A 27,807-nucleotide genomic window follows, 5' to 3' on the forward strand; every position below is an offset into this window, starting at 1 on the left:
ATGTTCATATTAGTTTTATTTTTCACAAACTTATTCTCTTTAAACTATATTTTTTAAGGAGTTCTTCAAACTGATTGCATTAAGTATTACATTATTAATTAATCTCACCTAATGAGAGACAGAAGCTCTACTGAGCATGCTCAGATCGTTCAAAATGTGTTTTAACAAAGTAAACTAAGCAGAGTGGTGAAATCAGCCTCACGTGTAGAGTTCATCTTTTCCTCACAAGCTTTAATTTAAGGACTTTATAATCCTCAAGGTTTAAAGTTTACAAATGAAGGCTTTTATTTTGAAAGGCCACCCGGATGTGTTGCCCTGAGATGCAGCGCTGGTGGGAGCAAGGGGCGGAGTCAAAGGAGCTCTGAGGAGGTCTGAGGGGTTCAAAGAGTCTGAAAGACCCTGCAGGTTTTCAGGAGGTTCAGACAGTCTGAGGTGGTTTCTGCCGGTCTGTGGGGATCTGAGCAGGTCTAAGTCTGAGGGGTCCGTGGGGGTTTTCACAGTTCACAGGATTCAGTCTCTCTCAGTCTGAGAGTTTGATTTTCAGGTAGTTTTGTTAAGGAGGTCTGATCTGGATCATGTTGGAGCTCCAGGTCTTGGTCTTGCTCGGTGAGTTTCTTCAAACAGAAAATCTTAAAACTTTTTTTTTTGGTTGATTTGATGAAAAAAAGAAAATCACTGAAGTCTGTTCATCAGCTGTGTGTCAATAAAGGTTTATAACTCTGGACTCAGATTCACTCTGGAGGATGAATCTTTGTTTAAACTTTATTTAAACTTTGTTTAAACTTTGTTTAAACTTTATTTAAACTTTATTTAAACTTTCTTTACTTTCTTTACTTTCTTTAAACTTTCTTAAAACTTTCTTTACTTTATTTAAACTTTATTTACTTCCTTTAAACTTTATTGAAACTTTCTTTAAACTTTATTTAAACTTTATTTAAACTTTCTTTAAACTTTCTTTAAACTTTATTTAAACTTTATTTACTTTATTTACTTTATTTAAACTTTATTTAAACTTTATTTACTTTATTTAAACTTTATTTACTTTCTTTAAACTTTCTTTAAACTTTGTTTACTTTATTTAAACTTTATTTAAACTTTATTTAAACTTTGTTTACTTTATTTAAACTTTATTTACTTTATTTAAACTTTCTTAAAACTTTCTTTAAACTTTCTTTAAACTTTCTTTAAACTGTCTTTACTTTCTTTAAACTTTATTTAAACTTTCTTAAAACTTTATTTAAACTTTATTTAAACATTGTTTAAACTTTCTTAAAACTTTCTTTAAACTTTCTTTAAACTTTATTTAAACATTGTTTAAACTTTCTTTACTTTCTTTAAACATTATTTAAACTTTGTTTAAACTGTATTTACTTTGTTTTAAACTTTCTATAAACTTTCTTTATACTTCGTTTAAACAAGGAGCACTCAGAGAGAGCAGAGACTCTGTAGAAGCTGACCTGTTGATCTCAGGTCTCAAACCTGGACCTGATCCAGCTCATAGTTTTACTCTCTATCATCATAGGTTAATAAAGGTCAACTGAATCTGACATCAAACACTTGATGACCAATCCTAATCACTATTGTAGTTTGATGTTCTCATTCAAATGGTATTATTGATTTTTGATCAAAGCTCTGTTGAAAATAAAGTTCAGATGTAAACAGATCGATGAGTCGTGGTCTACAGATGAATCTATAACACCAATGAACTGAATCAATCTTTAAATAATGACTATCAGTTAAAGCTCAACATTTAATGTCAGCAGATGAAATTAAAGAGAGATCAGTGGTATCGTTAATGATCATCACTGATCTAATCATTCAAATCACTGATAAGGAACCAGTGTGTGTGATCCATTAGCTCTGATTAGTATTTAAAGGTACAGTGTGTAGTATTTAAAGGTGCAGTGTGTAGTATTTAAAGGTACAGTGTGTTGTATTTAAAGGAACAGTGTGTAGTATTTAAAGGCACAGTGTGTAGTATCTAAAGGTACAGTGTGTAGTATTTAAAGGAACAGTGTGTAGTATTTAAAGGCACAGTGTGCAGTATTTAAAGGTACAGTGTGTTGTATTTAAAGGTACAGTGTGTAGTATTTAAAGGTACAGTGTGTTGTATTTAAAGGTACAGTGTGTTGTGTTTAAAGGAACAGTGTGTAGTATTTAAAGGAACAGTGTGTAGTATTTAAAGGTACAGTGTGTTGTGTTTAAAGGAACAGTGTGTAGTATTTAAAGGTACAGTGTGTAGTATTTAAAGGTACAGTGTGTAGTATTTAAAGGTACAGTGTGTAGTATTTAAAGGTACAGTGTGTAGTATTTAAAGGAACAGTGTGTTGTATTTAAAGGTACAGTGTGTAGTGTTTAAAGGAACAGTGTGTAGTATTTAAAGGAACAGTGTGTAGTATTTAAAGGTACAGTGTGTAGTATTTAAAGGAACAGTGTGTTGTATTTAAAGGTACAGTGTGTTGTGTTTAAAGGAACAGTGTGTAGTATTTAAAGGTACAGTGTGTAGTATTTAAAGGTGCAGTGTGTAGTATTTAAAGGTGCAGTGTGTAGTATTTAAAGGTGCAGTGTGTAGTATTTAAAGGTACAGTGTGTAGTATTTAAAGGAACAGTGTGTAGTGTTTAAAGGAACAGTGTGTAGTATTTAAAGGTACAGTGTGTTGGGTTTAAAGGAACAGTGTGTAGTATTTAAAGGTACAGTGTGTTGTGTTTAAAGGAACAGTGTGTAGTATTTAAAGGTACAGTGTGTAGTATTTAAAGGTACAGTGTGTAGTATTTAAAGGCACAGTGTGTAGTTTTTTAAGGTAATAGTAATACGTAGTTGTCTTCCTTAGGCTGACATCTTTACTCTGTGATCAGTTGTTGTGTTTTTCCTACATATATGAAAAGTTTTGGTTTTTTCTCAGTAGTGTCCCCTTGCGGGCTTGGACTAATCCTGGAACCTGATAACAGCCCAGCTCCCACAGCTTGCGTCGCTATCATGGTATCTGCTGGTCTCCAATAAGCTTTTGAAAGACTGAGTACTAAGAGCCTTTGTTTCAGCCCTGCAGGTATTTACCTGTGCTCAGGAGGATGGGGCCTTTGTGGATGATCTCAGCCTCCCGGAGCTCAGTGACGTCTGTACAGAAGGCAGCTGTTACCCAGCAACAGGGGACCTTCTGATCGGGCGAGCCCATCAACTGTCATCCACCTCTACCTGTGGCCGGCCCCGTCCTGAACCATTCTGCATCGTCAGTCACCTGCAGGTAAATAAGCACCTGTGCCAGCCTTAGGGCAAGGTTAGGGTCAGGTCCTGGACCTGGACCTGAACAACAACAGATACAGATTTTAAAAAGTAAACAAACTAAATACTACAGGTACATAACACTTGACTGAGACTACATCCAAGGAAACAAACTTCTGAAACCCTGTCCATCAGTCTTTCCTTCACCTGACAGGTGAGACAGGGTAACAGGGCTGAGCCTACACGGGTCAGAGGGACAAAGGTCAAAGTCCTAACCCAGCATCCTGCAGACCAGATCCACCAGAACAGTCAGACCAGTCTACCTTTAGATGCAGTATGTAGTAGGTAGTATGCAGCAGGCCGTTTGAAAACTGCCTGTGTACCAGTTCCCTGAAAGTGAAACAAGAACATGTAGAGCTCCCCCTGCTGGCTGTCTGCAATCACAGCTCATAAGCCCCGCCTCCTCCATGTTAACAGATGGGACATGGGTCAAACTGTCTAATCAAATGTTTCAAACTAACGCTTTAGTAACAAGGTGGGTGGGGCTAGAGGAAGGGACAGGGCGAGGGTACAACAACTCCACTGGAACAATATGGCTGTGTGTGTGTGTGTGTGTGTGTGTGTGTGTGTGTGTGTGTGTGGTCTGTGGTAATGGCTGTCTCTCAGATGTTTGTCCAGATGTTTCTGTGGAGAAACCGATTGAAGATGAACGAGAAGAGAGAGCGAGAGGGAGGGAGGGAGGGAGGGAGGGAGGGAGGGAGGGAGGGAGAGAGAGAGAGAGAGAGAGAGAGAGAGAGAGAGAGAGAGAGAGAGAGAGAGAGAGAGAGAGAGAGAGAGAGAGAGAGAGAGAGAGAGAGAGAGAGAGAGAGAGAGAGAGAGAGAGAGGGAGGGAGGGAGAGAGAGAGAGAGAAATCAGATGATTGTGATTTATTTAGATTGTGAACATGAGAACACACTTCCTGTGTAGTTCTGTGTGTATTAAGTTGAACTGGAGGAATGTGAGGAATCCACTCTGACATTAACCCTCTGACCCCCCCCCCCCCCCCCCCCCCCCCCCCGATCCGTCCTTCAGGAGGAGAAGAAGTGCTTCATGTGTGACTCTTCGGATTCGTACGATGAGCTGAGCTATCAGACCAACAATCATCGCGTCGAGAACGTCGTCACCACGTTCGCTCCCAACAGACTGAAGACCTGGTGGCAGTCTGAGAATGGTAAACTACACACACACACTACACACACACTAAACACACACTACACACACATACTACTGACTCCTCCCCCTCTTCCTGCTCTCTATGACTCTGACCATCATTCACTAACTGAAACTAGAGACTGAGACCATAAACTCATTAGTGTTTACTGAGGGAACAAATCAGCTGAGGAGGAACAAATACTACAGACTGATACACACTCAGAGGAGTCGCCCCCTGCTGGACGTTACAGAGACTGATATACACTCAGAGGAGGCGCCCCCTGCTGGATGTTACAGAGACTGATATACACTCAGAGGAGGCGCCCCCTGCTGGACGTTACAGAGACTGATATACACTCAGAGGAGGCGCCCCCTGCTGGACGTTACAGAGACTGATATACACTCAGAGGAGGCGCCCCCTGCTGGACGTTACAGAGACTGATATACACTCAGAGGAGGCGCCCCCTGCTGGACGTTACAGAGACTGATATACACTCAGAGGAGCCGCCCCCTGCTGGACGTTACAGAGACTGATATACACTCAGAGGAGTCGCCCCCTGCTGGATGTTACAGAGACTGATATACACTCAGAGGAGTCGCCCCCTGCTGGACATTACAGAGACTGATATACACTCAGAGGAGGCGCCCCCTGCTGGACGTTACAGAGACTGATATACACTCAGAGGAGGCGCCCCCTGCTGGACATTACAGAGACTGATATACACTCAGAGGAGGCGCCCCCTGCTGGATGTTACAGAGACTGATATACGATCAGAGGAGGCGCCCCCTGCTGGACGTTACAGAGACTGATATACACTCAGAGGAGGCGCCCCCTGCTGGACGTTAGAGACTGATATACACTCAGAGGAGGCGCCCCCTGCTGGATGTTACAGAGACTGATATACACTCAGAGGAGGCGCCCCTACTGGACGTTACAGAGACTGATATACACTCAGAGGAGGCGCCCCCTGCTGGACGTTACAGAGACTGATATACACTCAGAGGAGGCGCCCCCTGCTGGACGTTACAGAGACTGATATACACTCAGAGGAGGCGCCCCCTGCTGGACGTTACAGAGACTAATATACGATCAGAGGAGTCGATTGATTATTGATTGTTCAACATCTGATGTTCTTCTGACTACAGGTCTAGAGAACGTCACCATCCAGCTGAACCTGGAGGCGGAGTTTCACTTCACTCACCTGATCATGACCTTCAAGGTAAGATCTCCAACCTCCACAGCTCATGCTTTATGAATCACAGCCAATGAGATACGAGCGATGTCTCCCCATCATTTTTAGGATGGAGGATCAGAACAGAACCAGGAACGTATCATGAGCTTCATCTGAAGTCTCTTATCGTGTTTCTGTTTGCCTCTTGAACAAACTGCTCCGTGGTGAGCGGGTGGATCTGTGTACAGAGTGTTGTTTGTATGTATCTGTGTGGATCAGTGGTGTAGTGGACTTCTTTGACAGACTACATCACGTATGCCTTCTTCTAAACTCCCTTTTTTTCAACATCTTCCTCCTCAGACGTTCCGACCTGCTGCCATGGTGATCGAGAGGTCAGCTGACTTTGGAAAAACATGGCAGGTTTATCGATACTTCGCCTACGACTGCGAGTCTTCCTTCCCCGCCATTTCCCCGGGTCCAATGCAGAAGGTCGATGATGTCATCTGTGACTCCCGTTACTCAGACATCGAGCCGTCCACTGAAGGAGAGGTATGATGATGTCATTATGATGTCACTGTGAGGTCATCTTCAACTAGATATAATAATTTAACATTTTAAGTGAACAAAAAAAATAAATTAAAACGTTCATCCATCCGCAGGTGATCTTTAGAGTCCTGGACCCGGCTTTCAAAATCGATGATCCCTACAGCCCCAGAATCCAGAGTACGTCTCTCACACACCCAGAAACCTGATCAATCAATAACTCCTCTACTGTTGATCAATAACTCCTCTACTACTGATCAATAACTCCTCTACTACTGATCAATAACTCCTCTACTACTGATCAATAACTCCTCTACTGTTGATCAATAACTCCTCTACTGTTGATCAATAACTCCTCTACTGTTGATCAATAACTCCTCTACTGTTGATCAATAACTCCTCTACTGTTGATCAATAACTCCTCTACTACTGATCAATAACTCCTCTACTGATCATCAATAACTCCTCTACTGATCATCAATAACTCCTCTACTGTTGATCAATAACTCCTCTACTGCTGATCAATAACTCCTCTACTGATCATCAATAACTCCTCTACTGTTGATCAATAACTCCTCTACTACTGATCAATAACTCCTCTACTGTTGATCAATAACTCCTCTACTACTGATCAATAACTCCTCTACTACTGATCAATAACTCCTCTACTACTGATCAATAACTCCTCTACTACTGATCAATAACTCCTCTACTGTTGATCAATAACTCCTCTACTGTTGATCAATAACTCCTCTACTGCTGATCAATAACTCCTCTACTGTTGATCAATAACTCCTCTACTGTTGATCAATAACTCCTCTACTACTGATCAATAACTCCTCTACTGCTGATCAATAACTCCTCTACTGCTGATCAATAACTCCTCTACTGCTGATCAATAACTCCTCTACTGTTGATCAATAACTCCTCTACTGATCATCAATAACTCCTCTACTGCTGATCAATAACTCCTCTACTGTTGATCAATAACTCCTCTACTACTGATCAATAACTCCTCTACTGTTGATCAATAACTCCTCTACTGTTGATCAATAACTCCTCTACTGTTGATCAATAACTCCTCTACTGTTGATCAATAACTCCTCTACTACTGATCAATAACTCCTCTACTGTTGATCAATAACTCCTCTACTGTTGATCAATAACTCCTCTACTACTGATCAATAACTCCTCTACTGTTGATCAATAACTCCTCTACTGTTGATCAATAACTCCTCTACTACTGATCAATAACTCCTCTACTGTTGATCAATAACTCCTCTACTGTTGATCAATAACTCCTCCACCTTCAGCTGATCAATAATCAATCAGCTGATCAGTAATGAATCCCGTGTTTCCTCTCAGACATGCTGAAGATCACCACGCTCCGGGTGAAGTTCGTGAGGCTGCACACGCTCGGGGACAACCTGCTGGACTCTCGGATGGAGATCAAGGAGAAGTACTACTACGCGGTCTACGACATGGTGGTCCGAGGAAACTGCTTCTGTTACGGACACGCCTCAGAGTGCGCCCCGGTCCTGGGGACGGGGCAGGCCAGAGAGGGCATGGTGGGTGTGGTCACATGGTTTGAGTTTTGATCTGTGTTTCAGTTGATCAGATGCTCAACTGCTGAAAGCTGATAGTTAACTGCTAACTGCTATTAGCTAACTGCTGACAGCTTACAGCTATCAACTGACTGCTGACCGCTGACAGTTAACTGCTAACTGCTATTAGCTAACTGCTGACAACTGACAGTTAACTGTTAACTACTGACAGTTAACTGCTAACTGCTATTAGCTAACTGCTGACAGCTTACAGCTATTAACTGACTGCTGACCGCTGACAGTTAACTGCTAACTGCTATTAGCTAATTGCAAACTGCCAACAGCTAACAACTGACTGCTAACTGCTATTAGCTAACTGCTAACAGTTAACTGCTATTAGCTAACTGCAAACGGCTAACAGCTAACAACTGACTGCTAACTGCTATTAGCTAACTGCTGACAGTTAACTGCTAACTGCTATTAGCTAACTGCAAACTGCTAACAGCTAACAACTGACTGCTAACTGCTATTAGCTGACAGCTGACAGTTAACTGCTAACTTTTAACAGATGACTGCTAACCGCTGACAGCTTACAGCTAACAACTGACAGTTAACTGCTAACTGCTATTAGCTAACTGATGACAGCTGAAAGCTTTCTTTTGTTCCTCTTTTTTTATTGTTTATTATGGGATGTGTGTCTGCAGGTCCACGGTCACTGTATGTGTAACCACAACACCAAAGGTCTGAACTGTGAGCAGTGCCAGGACTTCCACCACGACCTTCCCTGGAGACCGGCTGAGGGACGAAACACCAACACCTGCAAGAGTGGGTCAAACTGTCTAATCAAACACAGCTTATAAGCCCCGCCTCCTCCATGTTAACAGATGGGACATGGGTCAAACTGTCTAATCAAATACAGCTCATAAGCCCCGCCTCCTCCATGTTAACAGATGAGACATGGGTCAAACTGTGTAATCAAACACAGCTCATAAGCCCCGCCTCCTTCATGTTAACAGATGGGACATGGGCCAAACTGTGTAATCAAACACAGCTCATAAGCCCCGCCTCCTCCATGTTAACAGATGTGACATGGGTCAAACTGTCTAATCAAACACAGCTCATAAGCCCCGCCTCCTCTATGTTAACAGATGGGACATGGGTCAAACTGTGTAATCAAACACAGCTCATAAGCCCCGCCTCCTCCATGTTAACAGATGGGACATGGGTCAAACTGTGTAATCAAACACAGCTCATAAGCCCCGCCTCCTCTATGTTAACAGATGGGACATGGGTCAAACTGTGTAATCAAACACAGCTCATAAGCCCCGCCTCCTCTATGTTAACAGATGGGACATGGGTCAAACTGTGTAATCAAACACAGCTCATAAGCCCCGCCTCCTCCATGTTAACAGATGGCACATGGGTCAAACTGTCTGATCAAACACAGCTCATAAGCCCCGCCTCCTCCATGTTAACAGATGGGACATGGGTCAAACTGTGTAATCAAACACAGCTCATAAGCCCCGCCTCCTCCATGTTAACAGATGGGACATGGGTCAAACTGTCTAATCAAATGTTTCAAACAAACGCTTTAGTAACAAGGTGGGTGTGGCTAGAGGAAGGGACAGGGCGCTGATTTCTCACCTGTTCCCCTGCCCTGGACCAATCACTACACACCTGGTCTCTGCTGGACCAGGACTGGGACTAGTACCCCATTAATAGATGTGTTACTCAAGGTCATGTTTATTTTACTGTCAGACTGGATCCAGCATCAAAGTCCAACCGTTCAAACTGATCATGTCTAATCAATCAGAGTTTATCTGAGGCCGTTCAACAGGTGGATTTAACTGACCACGTTTCCTTCTCCTCCTTCTTCTCCTTCTTCTTCTGTGGTGTCTGTAGAGTGTAGCTGTAACCAGCACTCGGACTCGTGTCACTTCGACATGGCCGTGTTTGTGGCCTCAGGAAACGTCAGCGGTGGCGTTTGTGACGAGTGTCAGCACAACACGGCGGGACACCGCTGTGATCAGTGTAAACCCTTCTACTACCAGCACCCCGAGAGGTCCCTCAGAGACCCCAACATCTGCCAGCGTGAGTCCCGGCCGGTTGGACCTTTGAACATGAAGTGATCCTGTTTTTCTCTATCTGTGTAACTCCTGATGAATCTGTCCCTGGTGTTACGCAGCCTGTGACTGTGACCCTGTCGGCTCTCTGAACGGAGGAATGTGTGACGGGATGACCGACATCCGCGCCGGACTGATCGCCGGGCAGTGTCGCTGCAAAGTCAACGTGGAGGGAGAGCGCTGCGAGCGCTGCAGGGACGCTCATCACGGCCTGAGTGACTCACCTGAAGGCTGCAAGGGTACATCACACAGCTTCTGTAGAACAAGATACATATCACACAGAACAAGATACATATCACACAGAACAAGATACATCACACAGCTTCTGTAGAACAAGATACATCACACACAGAACAAGATACATATCACACAGAACAAGATACATATCACACAGAACAAGATACATCACACAGCTTCTGTAGAACAAGATACATATCACACAGAACAAGATACATCACACAGAACAAGATACATCACACAGCTTCTGTAGAACAAGATACATATCACACAGCTTCTGTAGAACAAGATACATATCACACAGAACAAGATACATATCAGACAGAACAAGATACATATCAGACAGAACAAGATACATCACACAGCTTCTGTAGAACAAGATACATATCAGACAGAACAAGATACATATCACACAGAACAAGATACATCACACAGCTTCAGTAGAACAAGATACATATCAGACAGAACAAGATACATATCAGACAGAACAAGATACCATACAGACAAAACAAGATACCATACAGACAAAACAAGATACATCACACAGCTTCTGTAGACCAAGATACATATCACACAGAACAAGATACATATCACACAGAACAAGATACATCACACAGCTTCTTTAAAACAAGATACATATCAGACAGAACAAGATACATCACACAGCTTCTGTAGAACAAGATACATATCACACAGCTTCTGTAGAACAAGATACATATCACACAGAACAAGATACATATCAGACAGAACAAGATACATATCAGACAGAACAAGATACATCACACAGCTTCTGTAGAACAAGATACATATCAGACAGAACAAGATACATATCACACAGAACAAGATACATCACACAGCTTCAGTAGAACAAGATACATATCAGACAGAACAAGATACATATCAGACAGAACAAGATACCATACAGACAAAACAAGATACCATACAGACAAAACAAGATACATCACACAGCTTCTTTAAAACAAGATACATATCAGACAGAACAAGATACATCACACAGCTTCTGTAGACCAAGATACATATCACACAGAACAAGATACATATCACACAGAACAAGATACATCACACAGCTTCTTTAAAACAAGATACATATCAGACAGAACAAGATACATATCACACAGCTTCTGTTGAACAAGATATATATCAGACAGAACAAGATACATCACACAGCTTCTGTAGAACAAGATACATCACAGACAGAACAAGATATATATCAGACAGAACAAGATAGTGGTTTCAGAGTTTCTAACAGTGGGTGTTTGTATGGGTTCTTTGGTTCAGCGTGTTCCTGCAGCCCGGTGGGAACCGTTCCTGGAGGAAATCCCTGCGACAGTGAAACTGGAAGCTGCTTCTGCAAACGTCTGGTGACGGGACGAGACTGTGACCAGTGTGTGGTGAGTGACTGAAGCAGCCAATGGGAGAAGAGTTTCAACCTACTGGCTCACAGTGTGAATGTTTACCGTTCAGGCTGCGTATATATCAACATAAACATCCTGTTCAGGGAGTGAAGATCTGCAGCTGAGAAACTGTGTGTGTGTGTGTGTGTGTGTGTGTGTGTGTGTGTGTGTGTGTGTGTGTGTGTGTGTTTTCAGTCGGAACATTGGGGGCTCAGTAATGACATGGACGGCTGCAGACCATGTGACTGTGACCTGGGAGGAGCCATCAACAACCAGTAAGTCCATATCACTGCTAACAGCTAACTTTTCACAGCTAACTGCTATTAGCTAACTGCTGACAGCTGACAGTTATCTGCTAACTGTTATCAGCTGACTGCTAACCACTGACAGCTTACAGCTAACAACTGACAGGTAACTGCTAACTGCTATTAGCTAACTGCTGAAAGCTGACAGCTGACAACTGACAGTTATCTGCTAACTGCTCTTAGATAACTGCTGACAGCTGACAGTTAACTGCTAACTACTAACTACTGAAAGCTGACAGTTAACTGCTAACTGCTAACTACTAACTACTGAAAGCTGACAGTTATTTGCTAACTGCTCTTAGATAACTGCTGACAGCTGACAGTTAACTGCTAACTGCTAACTACTAACTACTGAAAGCTGACAGTTATCTGCTAACTGCTCTTAGATAACTGCTGACAGCTGACAGTTAACTGCTAACTTTTAACAGCTGACTGCTAACCGCTGACAGCTTACAGCTAACAACCTACAGTTAACTGCTAACTGCTATTAGCTAACTGCTGACAGTTGACAGTTTACTGCTAACTGCTGAAACCTGACAGTTAACTGCTAAAAGCTAACTGCAGACAGTTAACTGCTAACTGCTAATAGCTAACTGCTAACATCTGACAGCTTTCTTTTGTTCCTCTTTTTTCTTATACTCCTCCTTCCTGCCGTCTTCCTTAGTTCCATCTTGTCTTCGTCCTCAGTGAGCTCATGTTCTGCTCTTCTACCTCCTGCAGGTGTGACCAGGGGAGCGGTCAGTGCGCGTGCAGAGATCACATGTTTGGACGTCGCTGTGATCAGGTGGAGTCTGGATTCTACTTCATCTCTCTGGACCATTACACCTACGAGGCAGAGGACGCTAAGTTTGGACCTGTAAGTCTCCTGGTTGACCTTTGACCTCTGATTCTCCTGGGTTCTGGCGCAGTGAGAATCATACCGGATTATTTAATACACCTCCGTCTCCTTAGACTAAACGCCCTTAAGAAGTTTATAAGACGGGTAGTGAATCCCTGACGGAGTGTCTTTATGCTGATATCACTCCGTCAGTCGCACAGCGGAGGACAGACAGGAAGTGCGGGGAGCAGAGAGACGGGGAGGACATGCAGCAAATGGTCGAAGCTGGAATCAAACCTGCAACCTCTACGACGAGGGCTACAGCCTCTATATGTGGGGCGTGCTTAGACCGCTTGGCCAAGGACGCCCCGGTCCACAGTCTTAGGGACTCTGGATGTTCTGACCTAGAGGGGGGACTCAAACTCTAGATGATGTCCATCTGTCAGACCCTGGTCATGACAAACATCCAACTGAAGATCAACACCGCTCTTCGTCTAACCTCTTGAAACGCTTTCTTTAGGGAGTGACGGTTGTGCCGAGGCCCCACCCCCTGGACCGCAGCCCTACCTGGACAGGTACAGGCCTGGTTAATGTCCCAGAAGGGGCCTACCTTGAGTTCACTGTGGACAACATCCCCCACTCCATGGAGTATGACATCATCATCCGCTACGAACCACAGGTAACATCAGCGTTGTTTTAAAGCCACACACTGCTGCAGCGGTCTCTCAGATGTTGCATGAAAAAAAGCTGAACCCACATCAGCCTCCGTTTCCCAGAATGCAAAGCTGGAAGGGTCACATGATGTCAGTTTTTACGTGTCAGGTGAACAAACTAAGACCACCACACCTGAAGTCCCCGTTGATCCTGTTAAATGAACCGGCTCTCATGCTGACATTAACCAGTTCACATATAAACGTGCGTGGACTTTAAAGGGTCTGTTTCTCCTGCAGCTGCCCGACCAATGGGAGGAGGTCCTGATGACGGTGATGAGACCTGGACCAATGAGAGCGGACAGTCGCTGCGTCAACACGGTCCCTGACGACGATAACCAGATGATCTCCCTTCACCCGGGCTCACGGTAACGATCAGAGCTCCTGTCACAAACACAGACAAGAGGATCTCTATAAACCACCTGGGAGATTTAGTGTCACCTCTCTGTCCCCTCAGGTATGTGGTTCTGCCAAGACCAGTCTGCTTTGAATCTGGTTTGAACTACACAGTCCGCCTCAACCTGCCTCTGTACTCAGCTCTGAGCGACGTCCAGTCTCCGTACACGCTCATCGACTCGGTGAGAACCCTCAGCTGACTATCAGACAAGACCAGGGTCTAACTAAACCAGGTCAGGATCAGGGTCTAACTAAACCAGGTCAGGATCAGGGTCTAACTAAACCAGGTCAGGATCAGGGTCTAACTAAACCAGGTCAGGATCAGGGTCTAACTAAACCAGGTCAAGATCAGGGTCTAACTAAACCAGGTCAGGATCAGGGTCTAACTAAATCAGGTCAGGATCAGGGTCTAACTAAATCAGGTCAGGATCAGGGTCTAACTAAATCAGGTCAGGATCAGGGTCTAACTAAATCAGGTCAGGATCAGGGTCTAACTAAACCAGGTCAGGATCAGGGTCTAACTAAATCAGGTCAGGATCAGGGTCTAACTAAATCAGGTCAGGATCAGGGTCTAACTAAATCAGGTCAGTGTAAGGGTTTAGCTAAACCAGGTCAGGGTTTAATTAAACCAGGTCAAGGTCAGGGTCTAACTAAACCAGGTCAGGATCAGGGTCTAACTAAGTCAGGTCAGGATCAGGGTCTAACTAAATCAGGTCAGGATCAGGGTCTAACTAAATCAGGTCAGGATCAGGGTCTAACTAAATCAGGTCAGGATCAGGGTCTAACTAAACCAGGTCAGGATCAGGATTTAACTAAACCAGGTCAGGATCAGGGTCTAACTAAACCAGGTCAGGGTTTAACTAAACCAGGTCAGGGTTTAACTAAACCAGGTCAAGATCAGGAATCAACTAAACCAGTTCAGGGTTTAACTAAACCAGGTCAGGGTTTAAATAAACCAGGTCAAGATCAGGGTTTAACTAAACCAGGTCAGGGTTTAACTAAACCAGGTCAGGGTTTAACTAAACCAGGTCAAGATCAGGAATCAACTAAACCAGGTCAGGGATTAACTAAACCAGGTCAGGGTTTAAATAAACCAGGTCAAGATCAGGGTTTAACTAAACCAGGTCATGGTTTAACTAAACCAGGTTAAGATCAGGGATCAACTAAACCAGTTCAGGGTTTAACTAAACCAGGTCAGGGTTTAGCTATACCAGGTTAGGTTCAGGGTTTAACCAATCAAGGTCAGGGTTTAACTAAACCAGGTCAGGGTTTAGCCATACCAGGTCAGGTTCAGGGTTTAACCAATCAAGGTCAGGGTTTAGCTAAACCAGGTCAGGTTCAGAGTTTGTTGATCTCATGGTCTTCTCTGGTCTCAGATCGTCCTGATGCCTCACTGTAAGAACCTTGAGATCTTCTCGGCCTCAGAGGGGGGGGACTCCAACAGCTGGGACACCTTTCAGCGGTACCGATGTCTGGAGAACAGCCAGGGGGTCATCAAGTCTCAGACCACCGACATCTGCAGGAACTTCATCTTCAGCATCTCTGCCATGCTGCACCAGGGAGCTAAAGGTAACCAGTCCACCTTAAACCTAATGAGTCCAGATGAACCCTGATGAGTCCACATGAACCCTGATGAGTCCAGATGAACCCTGATAGATTATGGAGTCATTGATGTGGTGTGTGTCTGGATGATTTGAGGAGAGTGTTTATTGAAAGAGAGTCTGAACTTGTCCTGTTGGTGTTTGTCTTCCCTCGCTCTCTGAGTCTTTGTTTGTCATTAAACTCGCGATGACATCACTCCGGTGTTTCCTGTGAGCGTGTCTCGGCTCGTTTCCTCTCCTTTAAATTCCTCTCTCGTCGTCTGTCTCATTAATCTGTCACCGTCTCTCTGACCTGAGGGGAGTGGTCCTGTTTCAGCTTGTTCCCTGTGTTTGACTTTGTTTCCCAGAATGCCAGTGTGACCCTCAGGGCTCCCTCAGCACCGTGTGTGACCCGAGCGGGGGTCAGTGTCGGTGTCGCCCCAATGTGGTTGGCAGGAACTGCGACATGTGTGCTCCAGCTACGTTCCAGTTCGGACCTAATGGATGCAGAGGTCTGGATCCGATCCGTCGATATGTGCGGCCGTGTAACCGGACCCTGTTAAATTAATGTGTGTGTGTGTGTGTGTTTTCAGAGTGTGCGTGCGACCCTCAGGGCTCACACAGTTCGTTCTGCGATCAGCTGACCGGTCAGTGTGTGTGTGTTTCTGGAGCGTACGGCCGTCAGTGTGACCGCTGTCTGCCCGGTCACTGGGGCTTCCCCACCTGTCGACCCTGCACCTGCAACGGACACGCCGAGGACTGCGACCCCGACACCGGGCGCTGCATCAACTGCAGGGACCACAGCACCGGGCACACCTGTGACAGGTGAGTCACATCTTAGAAACTCTGACCCCAGCTAACTTCCTGCTGATCTAGAAACAGACAAAGAGGCTGAGACCTTAGCCACCTGGCTAACAGCTACACACACACACCTGTCAGTCAGAGTTTTTAACATGGGGCTCCATGGGGACTGACTCACTGCAGGAGACACACTCTAGTGGACACTGGAGGAACTGCAGGAGACACACTCTAGTGGTCTCTGGAGGAACTGCAGACACTCTAGTGGACACTGGAGGAACTGCAGGAGACACATTCTAGTGGTCTCTGGAAGAGCTGCAGACACTCTAGTGGACACTGGAGGAACTGCAGGAGACACACTCTAGTGGACACTGGAGGAACTGCAGGTTTATTCCTGCTGCTTGACTGCTACACGCTTGTAACACGTGAACCTTGTCCCTGTCTCCCCTGTGACCAGGTGCCTGGATGGTTACTATGGAGACCCAGTGTTGGGGTCAGGTGACCACTGTCGTCCGTGCAGGTGTCCCGATGGTCCTGACAGCCTGCGGCAGTTTGCAGACACTTGTTACCGTGGCGACTACTCTCAGCAGGTCACCTGTTTGTGCAACACCGGATACAAAGGTACGAACTTTAGTGAGGTCCCTGTCAGGTCCCTGTTAGGAACCTTTCAGGACGCTGTTAGGTCCCTGTCAGGACCCTGTTTGGTCTCTGACTCAGGACCCTGTCAGGTCCATGTCAGGACCCTGTTTGGTCTCTGACTCAGGACCCTGTCAGGTCCATGTCAGGACCCTGTTTGTCACACCTGAACATCTCGTCCATCTCTCTGCAGGTGCTCGCTGTGATGAGTGCTCAACTGGTTACTATGGAAACCCAGAGGAGGTGGGGGGGCAGTGCCAGCCATGTGAGTGTAACGGGAACATCGACATGTCGGACCCGGAGTCGTGCGACGCTCAGAGCGGCGTTTGTCAGCGCTGCCTGTTCCACAGCGACGGCCCCGCCTGTCAGACCTGCAAGCCGGGTTACTACGGCAACGCGCTGCAGCAAGACTGCAGGAGTAAGTACTCTGGTTACCATGGTGACATCTGAAGGTCTACGCCATGATGGATTCTGACTCCTCTCGTCCTCAGAGTGCATCTGTGACCAGCTGGGAAGTGACCCCGCCCACTGTCCGTTGCCTGGCGACTGTCACTGTGAGCAGAGCGGTCAGTGTCACTGCCTCGCCAACGTCGTGGGACGACACTGCGACCGCTGTGCGCCCGACACCTGGAACATGGCCAGCGGCTCGGGCTGTCAGAGCTGCAACTGTGACCCCAAACACTCACACGGGACGTCCTGCAACGAGGTAACTTTCAAAATAAAAGCACCAGAAACATGTGTACTAACAATGATTTACCCTTTCAAAATAAAAGCCCAAATAAAAAAAGTCAGGAAGCAGTTTGAGACGTGCAGAAGAACAGTCTGATCGTTTATATCCAGTTTATATTTAAATAATTTAATGTTTATTATTATATATTTGAAGTTTACATTTATAGTTTTTAAAGTTTCTATTAAAAACTCTTCAGAAGTTAACCTGAAACATGTTTGTTATTGTTGTTGTTGTTGTTGTTGTTGTTGTTGTTGTTGTTGTTGTTGTTGTTGTTGTTGTTGTTTTGAAGTATTTTTAAAGTTGTATTTGAACGTCCGCTCCGTCTCTGACCTCAGATCAGCGGTCAGTGCTCCTGTCAGCCCGGCTTCGGAGGAAGAACATGCAGCGAGTGTCGAGAGCTGTTCTGGGGAGAACCGGAGGTCCAGTGCCATGGTGCGTTCAACGTCTGTAGAAAATGAGGACACTCCACTGGTTCAGATAAAGTTTAGCCGCAATGCATCTTGGGAACATTCCTGCACCCACAATCCTTTGCAGCGAGACGCTTAGATTAAATCCAGATGGAGCCGACACAGGAGATTAGCATGAAGATCCAAAAACTCACAAAGGGGTCTGATAGAGGGGGGGCGGACTGAGGGGGGAAAGACTGAGGGGGGAAAGACTGAGGGGGGACAGAGTGAGGGGGGACAGACTGAGGGGGGAAAGACTGAGGGGGGACAGACTGAGGGGGGAAAGACTGAGGGGGGAAAGACTGAGGGGGGACAGACTGAGGGGGGAAAGACTGGGGACGAACCGACTGGAAAGTTACAGGAAGAGAAACAAACACTAAAGAAGGTTCAGACAGAGATAGACAAACAGACACACAGATACACACACACACACACACACACACACACACACACACACACACACACACACAGTCTGCAGATGTTTTCACAGGAAGTCAGTTTGTCTCTGACTCATCCTGTTTGTAAAGTTTGCAGACTGCTGTCTGTGCTTGTGTGTGTGTGTGTGTGTGTGTGTGTGTGTGTGTGTGTGTGTGTGTGTGTGTGTGTGTGTGTGTGTGTGTGTGTGTGTGTGTGTGTGTGTGTTGAACATCTGGTTTGTATTAAACAGCTGGAACAACTTTAAACTGCAAAACAAAAATCCTGACTCTCAGATCTCTCACTGTGTGTGTGTGTGTGTGTCTGTGTAGCGTGTGACTGTGATCCTAGGGGCGTGTCTCAGCCTCAGTGTCATAAGGGGAGTGGTCACTGCGTCTGCGTGGACGGGGTCTCGGGTCCTCGCTGTGACGTCTGTGCTCGTGGATTCTCTGGATCCTTCCCGGACTGTCAGCGCTGCCATCAGTGCTTCTCTGAGTGGGACCATGTGATCGGTCAGCTGACCAATCAGACCCATCGGCTCGTCAACAAGGTCAACACCATCAAGGCAAGCGGTGTCAGCGGGCCGTACAGGAAGTCCATCGACAGCATGGAGAGCAGCATCAATGACATCCGGACCCTTCTGAGCCAGAACCCAGCCTCCCAACCGCTGACCGAGATCCAGGACCTGCTGCAGCAGACCAGGTGAGATTTACCTTCATCCACACCTGGTACAGACCAGGTGAGATTGACCTCAATCCACACCTGGTACAGACCAGGTGAGATTTACCTTTATCCACACCTGGTACAGACCAGGTGAGATTTACCTTAATCCACACCTGGTACAGACCAGGTGAGATTTACCTTCATCCACACCTGGTACAGACCAGGTGAGATTGACCTCAATCCACACCTGGTACAGACCAGGTGAGATTGACCTCAATCCACACCTGGTACAGACCAGGTGAGATTTACCTTCATCCACACCTGGTACAGACCAGGTGAGATTTACCTTCATCCACACCTGGTATAGACCAGGTGAGATTTACCTCCATCCACACCTGGTACAGACCAGGTGATATTTACCTTCATCCACACCTGGTACAGACCAGGTGTGATTTACCTTCATCCACACCTGGTACAGACCAGGTGATATAACCTGTAATCTGAAGGTTAAAGCATGTCAGGTTAATGTAAAATGTGTGTCCCTCAGCGACCTTATGGGGGCCCTGAGCCAGATGTTGAACCACACTGAACAGACTCTGGTCAAGGTGGAGGACTCGGACTCGGCTGCAGAGACTAAGCTGGACTCAGTGGTGGCAGACGCTCAGAAACTTGAGCGGATGGTCCGGGAGCTGCTGGATCAGGTGGAGTTCATAAAGAACTCTGACATCAGAGGTGAGATTACCTGTTGTTACCTGTTGTCACCTGTTGTTACCTGTTGTCACCTGTTGTCACCTGTTGTTACCTGTTGTCACCTGTTGTTACCTGCTGTCACCTGTTGTTACCTGTTGTTACCTGTTGTCACCTGTTGTTACCTGTTGTCACCTGTTGTCACCTGTTGTTACCTGTTGTCACCTGTTGTTACCTGCTGTCACCTGTTGTCACCTGTTGTCACCTGTTGTCACCTGTTGTTACCTGTTGTTACCTGTTGTTACCTGTTGTCACCTGTTGTTACCTGTTGTCACCTGTTGTTACCTGTTGTTACCTGTTGTCACCTGTTGTCACCTGTTGTTACCTGTTGTCACCTGTTGTTACCTGCTGTCACCTGTTGTTACCTGTTGTTACCTGTTGTCACCTGTTGTTACCTGTTGTCACCTGTTGTCACCTGTTGTTTCCTGTTGTTACCTGCTGTCACCTGTTGTCACCTGTTGTTACCTGTTGTCACCTGTTGTCACCTGTTGTTACCTGTTGTTACCTGCTGTCACCTGTTGTTACCTGTTGTCACCTGTTGTCACCTGTTGTTACCTGTTGTTACCTGTTGTCACCTGTTGTTACCTGTTGTCACCTGTTGTCACCTGTTGTTACCTGCTGTCACCTGTTGTTACCTGCTGTCACCTGTTGTTACCTGTTGTTACCTGCTGTCACCTGTTGTTACCTGTTGTTACCTGTTGTTACCTGCTGTCACCTGTTGTTACCTGTTGTTACCTGTTGTTACCTGCTGTCACCTGTTGTCACCTGTTGTTACCTGTTGTTACCTGTTGTCACCTGTTGTCACCTGTTGTTACCTGTTGTCACCTGTTGTCACCTGTTGTTACCTGTTGTCACCTGTTGTCACCTGTTGTCACCTGTTGTTACCTGTTGTCACCTGTTGTCACCTGTTGTTACCTGTTGTTACCTGTTGTCACCTGTTGTTACCTGTTGTCACCTGTTGTCACCTGTTGTCACCTGTTGTTACCTGTTGTCACCTGTTGTTACCTGTTGTTACCTCTTGTTACCTGTTGTCACCTGTTGTCACCTGTTGTCACCTGTTGTTACCTGTTGTTACCTGCTGTCACCTGTTGTTACCTGTTGTCACCTGTTGTCACCTGTTGTTACCTGTTGTTACCTGTTGTCACCTGTTGTTACCTGTTGTCACCTATTGTCACCTGTTGTTACCTGCTGTCACCTGTTGTTACCTGCTGTCACCTGTTGTTACCTGTTGTTACCTGCTGTCACCTGTTGTTACCTGTTGTTACCTGTTGTTACCTGCTGTCACCTGTTGTTACCTGTTGTTACCTGTTGTTACCTGCTGTCACCTGTTGTCACCTGTTGTTACCTGCTGTCACCTGTTGTCACCTGTTGTTACCTGCTGTCACCTGTTGATCATCGTCATCTTACAAGAACACCTGTCTGACCACCTCCTCTCTTCTCATTGGTTCGTGTGCTACCAGGGGCGACGGACAGCGTAACCAAGTACTTCCTGCAGTCTCAGACCGCTGAGGCTCGCGCTAACGCCTCTGCCATCGACCCTGGCAGCCCCGTCGACGCCTCCGTAACTCTACGGCAACTCACAGAGGACAAACTGAACCAAACCAGGGAGGAGTTTCTGAGAAGACAGACTGAGCACGCTCAGAGACTGGACGACCTGGCAGGACAGCTGCAGACTCTTGACCTATCAGAGATCAGCCACAAGGTTTGGTTACTAGTCATAGTTCTGGTTATATATTTTATATAAGGTTAAATGAAATACCTGCCCACATTAGGTCTGTCCCTGTTGGTGAAGTTCATAGATGGAGTTTTGTAGCAGCTAGACTTGATCAGAATCCTAGACCAGAGGAGTATACATCAGTGATATCTTTATCAAGGTCTGCTTCAGCTCTCAGAACCTGTCTTTATGTGATGTTCTGTCCGGACTCTACAGACCTGCGGTAGTCCATCATCCGGTCAGGAATCGTGTGGGTCCTCTCCCTGTGGAGGTCTTGGCTGTGTGGACTCAGAGGGTCAGACAAGGTGTGGAGGTGAGGAGTGTGACGGTGTGGTGACAGCTGCCGGTAGAGCCTGGATGAAGGCCAGAGACTCTGAACAGAAAATCCTGGGAGCCATGGAGGAAGTGGAGAAACTCTCTAAGATGGTGAGTCTGACAGGTCCTGGTCTGAGCTGGATACGGTTCAGATGGACTGCAGTTGATCCTCCCACCTGGGTTTTCTTTCAGGTGTCGGAGACCAAACTGAAAGCAGACGAGGCGAAGCTCAGTGCTCAGGATGTCCTGCTGAAGACCAACAGAACCAAAGTGAAGCTGGACCGGAGCAACGAAGAGCTCCGAGAACTCATCAAGCAGATCCGAGACTTCCTCACACGTAGGTCCCTCTCACTTCCTGTACCACATGACGACAAATCCACTTCAGGACTGACCTGTGTTTTTGTGTTCCAGAGGACGCTGCAGACCTGGAGAGCGTTGAGCTGGTTGCTAACGAGGTCCTGGCCATGCAGATGCCGACCACGCCGGCTCAGATGCAGAACCTGACCAATGAGATCAGACAGAAGGTGGGAGAACTGGGACACGTGGAAACCATCCTGCAGCAGAGCGCCAACGACATCCAGAGAGCCGAGAACCTGCTGGAACAGGCCCGCCGAGCCAGGTGAGTCCTTCCTGTCCATGCAGACCTGATGTATGTTCACAGAGGCAGGTGGTCCCAAGTAAAGGTCCACAAAGAGGTTTTTCTCTGACCCAGCAGTGGCAAGGATCATAGATACAAAGAGATAATGTCATTTCCTCCTGTGTGGGTTTTTCAGTGAGGAGGCGACCGACGTGAAGGACTCAGCAGAGACCGTCAAACGAGCTCTGGAAGAAGCAGAGAGAGCTCAGACCGCAGCCAGCAACGCCATCCAGCAGGCGGCCGCCGACATCCACAACACCAACAAACTGCTGTCCTCTGTCAGTACTGACCTTGTGTTTACTTCACTGACCTCATGTTAACTTCACTGACCTCGTGTTTACTTCACTGACCTCGTGTTTACCTCACTGACCTCATGTTTACTTCACTGACCTCGTGTTTACTTCACTGACCTCGTGTTTACTTCACTGACCTCGTGTTAACTTCACTGACCTCATGTTAACTTCACTGACCTCGTGTTTACTTCACTGACCTCGTGTTAACTTCACTGACCTCGTGTTTACTTCACTGACCTCGTGTTTACTTCACTGACCTTGTGTTTACTTCACTGACCTCGTGTTTACTTCACTGACCTCGTGTTTACTTCACTGACCTTGTGTTTACTTCACTGACCTCGTGTTTACTTCACTGACCTCGTGTTTACTTCACTGACCTCATGTTAACTTCACTGACCTCATGTTAACTTCACTGACCTCGTGTTTACTTCAGTGACCTCGTGTTTACTTCACTGACCTCGTGTTTACTTCACTGACCTCGTGTTTACTTCACTGACCTCATGTTAACTTCACTGACCTCATGTTTACTTCACTGACCTCGTGTTTACTTCACTGACCTCATGTTTACTTCACTGACCTCGTGTTAACTGCAGTGACCTCGTGTTTACTTCACTGACCTCGTGTTTACTTCACTGACCTCATGTTAACTGCACTGACCTCATGTTTACTTCACTGACCTCGTGTTTACTTCACTGACCTCGTGTTTACTTCACTGACCTCATGTTTACTTCACTGACCTCGTGTTTACTTCACTGACCTCGTGTTTACTTCACTGACCTCGTGTTAACTTCACTGACCTCATGTTAACTTCACTGACCTCGTGTTTACTTCACTGACCTTGTGTTTACTTCACTGACCTCATGTTTACTTCACTGACCTCATGTTTACTTCACTGACCTCGTGTTTACTTCACTGACCTCGTGTTAACTTCACTGACCTCATGTTAACTTCACTGACCTCGTGTTTACTTCACTGACCTTGTGTTTACTTCACTGACCTCGTGTTTACTTCACTGACCTCGTGTTAACTTCACTGACCTCGTGTTTACTTCACTGACCTCGTGTTTACTTCACTGACCTCATGTTAACTTCACTGACCTCATGTTAACTTCACTGACCTCGTGTTTACTTCAGTCACCTCGTGTTTACTTCACTGACCTCGTGTTTACTTCACTGACCTCATGTTAACTTCACTGACCTCATGTTTACTTCACTGACCTCGTGTTTACTTCACTGACCTCATGTTTACTTCACTGACCTCGTGTTAACTGCAGTGACCTCGTGTTTACTTCACTGACCTCGTGTTTACTTCACTGACCTCATGTTAACTGCACTGACCTCATGTTTACTTCACTGACCTCGTGTTTACTTCACTGACCTCGTGTTTACTTCACTGACCTCATGTTTACTTCACTGACCTCGTGTTTACTTCACTGACCTCGTGTTTACTTCACTGACCTCGTGTTAACTTCACTGACCTCGTGTTAACTTCACTGACCTCGTGTTTACTTCACTGACCTTGTGTTTACTTCACTGACCTCATGTTTACTTCACTGACCTCATGTTTACTTCACTGACCTCGTGTTTACTTCACTGACCTCGTGTTAACTTCACTGACCTCATGTTAACTTCACTGACCTCGTGTTTACTTCACTGACCTTGTGTTTACTTCACTGACCTCGTGTTTACTTCACTGACCTCGTGTTAACTTCACTGACCTCGTGTTTACTTCACTGACCTCGTGTTTACTTCACTGACCTCATGTTAACTTCACTGACCTCGTGTTTACTTCAGTGACCTCGTGTTTACTTCACTGACCTCGTGTTTACTTCACTGACCTCGTGTTTACTTCACTGACCTCATGTTAACTTCACTGACCTCATGTTTACTTCACTGACCTCGTGTTTACTTCACTGACCTCATGTTTACTTCACTGACCTCGTGTTAACTGCAGTGACCTCGTGTTTACTTCACTGACCTCGTGTTTACTTCACTGACCTCATGTTAACTGCACTGACCTCATGTTTACTTCACTGACCTCGTGTTTACTTCACTGACCTCATGTTTACTTCACTGACCTCATGTTTACTTCACTGACCTCGTGTTTACTTCACTGACCTCCTGTTTACTTCACTGACCTCGTGTTTACTTCACTGACCTTGTGTTTACTTCACTGACCTCATGTTTACTTCACTGACCTCATGTTTACTTCAGTGACCTCGTGTTTACTTCACTGACCTCGTGTTTACTTCACTGACCTCGTGTTTACTTCACTGACCTTGTGTTTACTTCACTGACCTCATGTTTACTTCACTGACCTCATGTTTACTTCAGTGACCTCGTGTTTACTTCACTGACCTCGTGTTTACTTCACTGACCTCGTGTTTACTTCACTGACCTCATGTTAACTTCACTGACCTCGTGTTTACTTCACTGACCTCGTGTTTACTTCACTGACCTCGTGTTTACCTCACTGACCTTGTGTTAACTTCACTGACCTCGTGCTTACTTCACTGACCTCATGTTTACTTCACTGACCTTGTGTTTACTTCACTGACCTTGTGTTTACTTCACTGACCTCATGTTTACTTCACTGACCTTGTGTTTACTTCACTGACCTCATGTTTACTTCACTGACCTCATGTTTACTTCACTGACCTCGTGTTTACCTCACTGACCTCGTGTTAACTTCACTGACCTCGTGTTTACTTCACTGACCTCGTGTTAACTTCACTGACCTCATTATTACTTCACTGACCTCGTGTTTACTTCACTGACCTTGGGTTTACTAATTGACCTCATGTTTCTCTGGCTGTGTTGCATTCAGGTGGAGTCGGAGACGGCAGATGCAGAGCTGAAGCTGAGTAATGCCACCCACAGGCTACAGATGCTGGAGCAGGACGTGACGCTGCTGAGAGACAAAGCTCTGAATGTCACTCAGAGCACTGAACGGACCAATCAGGACGCTGAGAGCATTGAGAAGATGGCAGAGGAAGTGAAAAAGGTGAGTTTCCAGGTGATGTCGTTCACCGTCACACTAGGTTTTTTGAGAGCGACCTCGTTAGATCAGCAGCCAACATGATCTGAGTTTGTGATCCTGAGCTGGAAACTTAAAAAATGAATAAGAAATGGAAATATCTGATAATGTGTTAATGTTCCTGTGTGTGTGTGTGTGTGTGTGTGTGTGTGTGTGTGTGTGTGTCTGTGTCTGTGTGTGTGTAGGACCTGGATGCTGACCTGAAGCAAAAGTACGCCACAGTTGAGGACCTGATTGGACAGAAAGCAGGGGGCGTGGCTGAGGCGAAGAAGAGGGCGGAGTCACTGCAGCAGGAAGCCAAAGCGCTGCTCCTCAAAGCCAGTGACAAACTGCAGCTGCTCAAAGGTGACATCATAGTGACATCACATTACACTGACATCATTTCCTGTGAGCACTCCTGCTGACAGTCAGACCAGCAGAGGCCTCAGGTGAGCTCAGACTGATCCGGTCTGATCTGCACCTGATCCTCTTTAGAAGCCTTCATATGCATGTATGTGTATGAACACGTGTTTATATATATATGTTTGTTTTTGTTGGTTGTTGTTATGTTTTTAATTGTTTTGTTATCTTGTTGTTGTTGTTGTTATTTTGTGTAAATTGTTGTTGTTTATTTATTTATGTTGTTGTTTGTTGTTGTTTTAATGTTTCCTTGTTTTCTTGTTTGGTTTTTCTTTTGCCTTTGTTTTTTGTTGTTGATTTACTCTTGTTTAATGTTTGTTTTGTTGTTGTTTAATGTTGTATTTGTTGTTGTTTTGTTGTGTAACCATGTCCCTCTGCTTCTGTGATGTCATCTGCAGATCTGGAGAAGTCATACGAGGAGAACCAGCGTTCTCTGGAGGTGAAGGCGGAGCAGCTGGTGGAGCTGGAGGCTGCTGTGAAGACGCTGCTGCAGGTGATCAGCCACAAGACCACCGTGTACAGCACCTGTCTGTTCTAGGGTCAAAGGTCACAGCACCTGTCTGTTCTAGGGTCAAAGGTCACAGCACCTGTCTGTTCTAGGGTCAAAGGTCACAGCACATTTCTGTTCTGGGGTCAAAGGTCACAGCACATTTCTGTTCTGGGGTCAAAGGTCACAGCACATTTCTGTTCTGGGGTCAAAGGTCACAGCACCTGTCTGTTCTAGGGTCAAAGGTCACAGCACCTGTCTGTTCTAGGGTCAAAGGTCACAGCACCTGTCTGTTCTAGGGTCAAAGGTCACAGCACCTGTCTGTTCTAGGGTCAAAGGTCACAGCACATTTCTGTTCTGGGGTCAAAGGTCACAGTACATTTCTGTTCTGGGGTCAAAGGTCACAGTACATTTCTGTTCTGGGGTCAAAGGTCACAGAACATTTCTGTTCTGGGGTCAAAGGTCACAGTACATTTCTGTTCTGGGGTCAAAGGTCACAGAACATTTCTGTTCTGGGGTCAAAGGTCACAGTACATTTCTGTTCTGGGGTCAAAGGTCAGATCACTCATGAAAACACAAGACTAGATGTTGTTTAAATACTCTGAATGTTTTATTGGATCTTTTGAATGAGGAACGTCTGAGTGTCCCTGAACGCATCATTTTAAATGTGAGCTGCTCAGTGCCTCGGACAGAAAATATCTTCACCTGTGAACGTTAGATTTTTTTAAATCAACACTTTGAGATCTTAAAGTCCTAAAACGCCGTAGAGCTCATTAAAGTTTGAGGATCATTCTGAAACTGATCAAACTTCTTTATTTGATAAACAAGCGACCTGATGACCCGTCAGCAGCAGAACCACGAATGGACCGATATTAAACCGAACACATTTCAGAGAGCTCAGAGGTTTGAAGGGTTTAAAGAGATGTGACAGTTAATGTGCTTTTTTACTTCCTACTTCAGTTTCTACTTTTTCTACGTGACCAAAGCCCGAACTGATTTTAATAAACGTTTCTAGTTTAAAGTCAAACTTTGTGTTTGTTTGTTTGTTTGTTTATATTTTCAGATTCTGCTGCCTCAAGGGCAGAGACCACTTAATGTTTGCTTTATTCTACTCATACCTGCTCTGGTACAAAGTCTTTAACAGCACAGGCAATCCTGATCAGATCTGTCCCAACGTATGAAGGGTTAGGATCAGATCTGTCCCAACGTATGAAGACTCTTCTGTTGTAGTTAAAAAA

The 27,807-nt window shown here is 45.6% G+C and overlaps 1 protein-coding gene across 1 annotated transcript; it reads left to right on the top strand.

Moving 5' to 3' along the window:
* Positions 1–360: 360 nt before the first annotated feature.
* lamb1a (laminin, beta 1a) lies at positions 361–27,596 on the top strand. Its single transcript, XM_034684987.1, has 33 exons — positions 361–606; positions 3,040–3,242; positions 4,293–4,431; positions 5,559–5,632; positions 5,945–6,133; positions 6,244–6,307; positions 7,493–7,695; positions 8,376–8,496; positions 9,574–9,762; positions 9,857–10,033; positions 11,331–11,443; positions 11,642–11,721; positions 12,472–12,607; positions 13,089–13,247; positions 13,519–13,646; positions 13,736–13,856; positions 15,051–15,243; positions 15,623–15,766; positions 15,848–16,079; positions 16,510–16,673; positions 16,882–17,106; positions 17,180–17,394; positions 17,754–17,850; positions 18,611–18,980; positions 19,489–19,673; positions 21,149–21,390; positions 21,619–21,828; positions 21,910–22,054; positions 22,129–22,336; positions 22,491–22,632; positions 25,474–25,650; positions 25,869–26,028; positions 26,481–27,596. Exons 1-33 carry the CDS (start codon positions 576–578, stop codon positions 26,618–26,620), a joined length of 5,376 nt encoding a protein of 1,791 aa, XP_034540878.1. The 5' UTR covers positions 361–575; the 3' UTR covers positions 26,621–27,596.
* Positions 27,597–27,807: the final 211 nt, after the last annotated feature.

The sequence above is a fragment of the Notolabrus celidotus genome, chromosome 6 (genome assembly GCF_009762535.1).
Source record: "Notolabrus celidotus isolate fNotCel1 chromosome 6, fNotCel1.pri, whole genome shotgun sequence".
In the NCBI taxonomy this organism is placed as follows: Eukaryota; Metazoa; Chordata; class Actinopteri; order Labriformes; family Labridae; genus Notolabrus; species Notolabrus celidotus.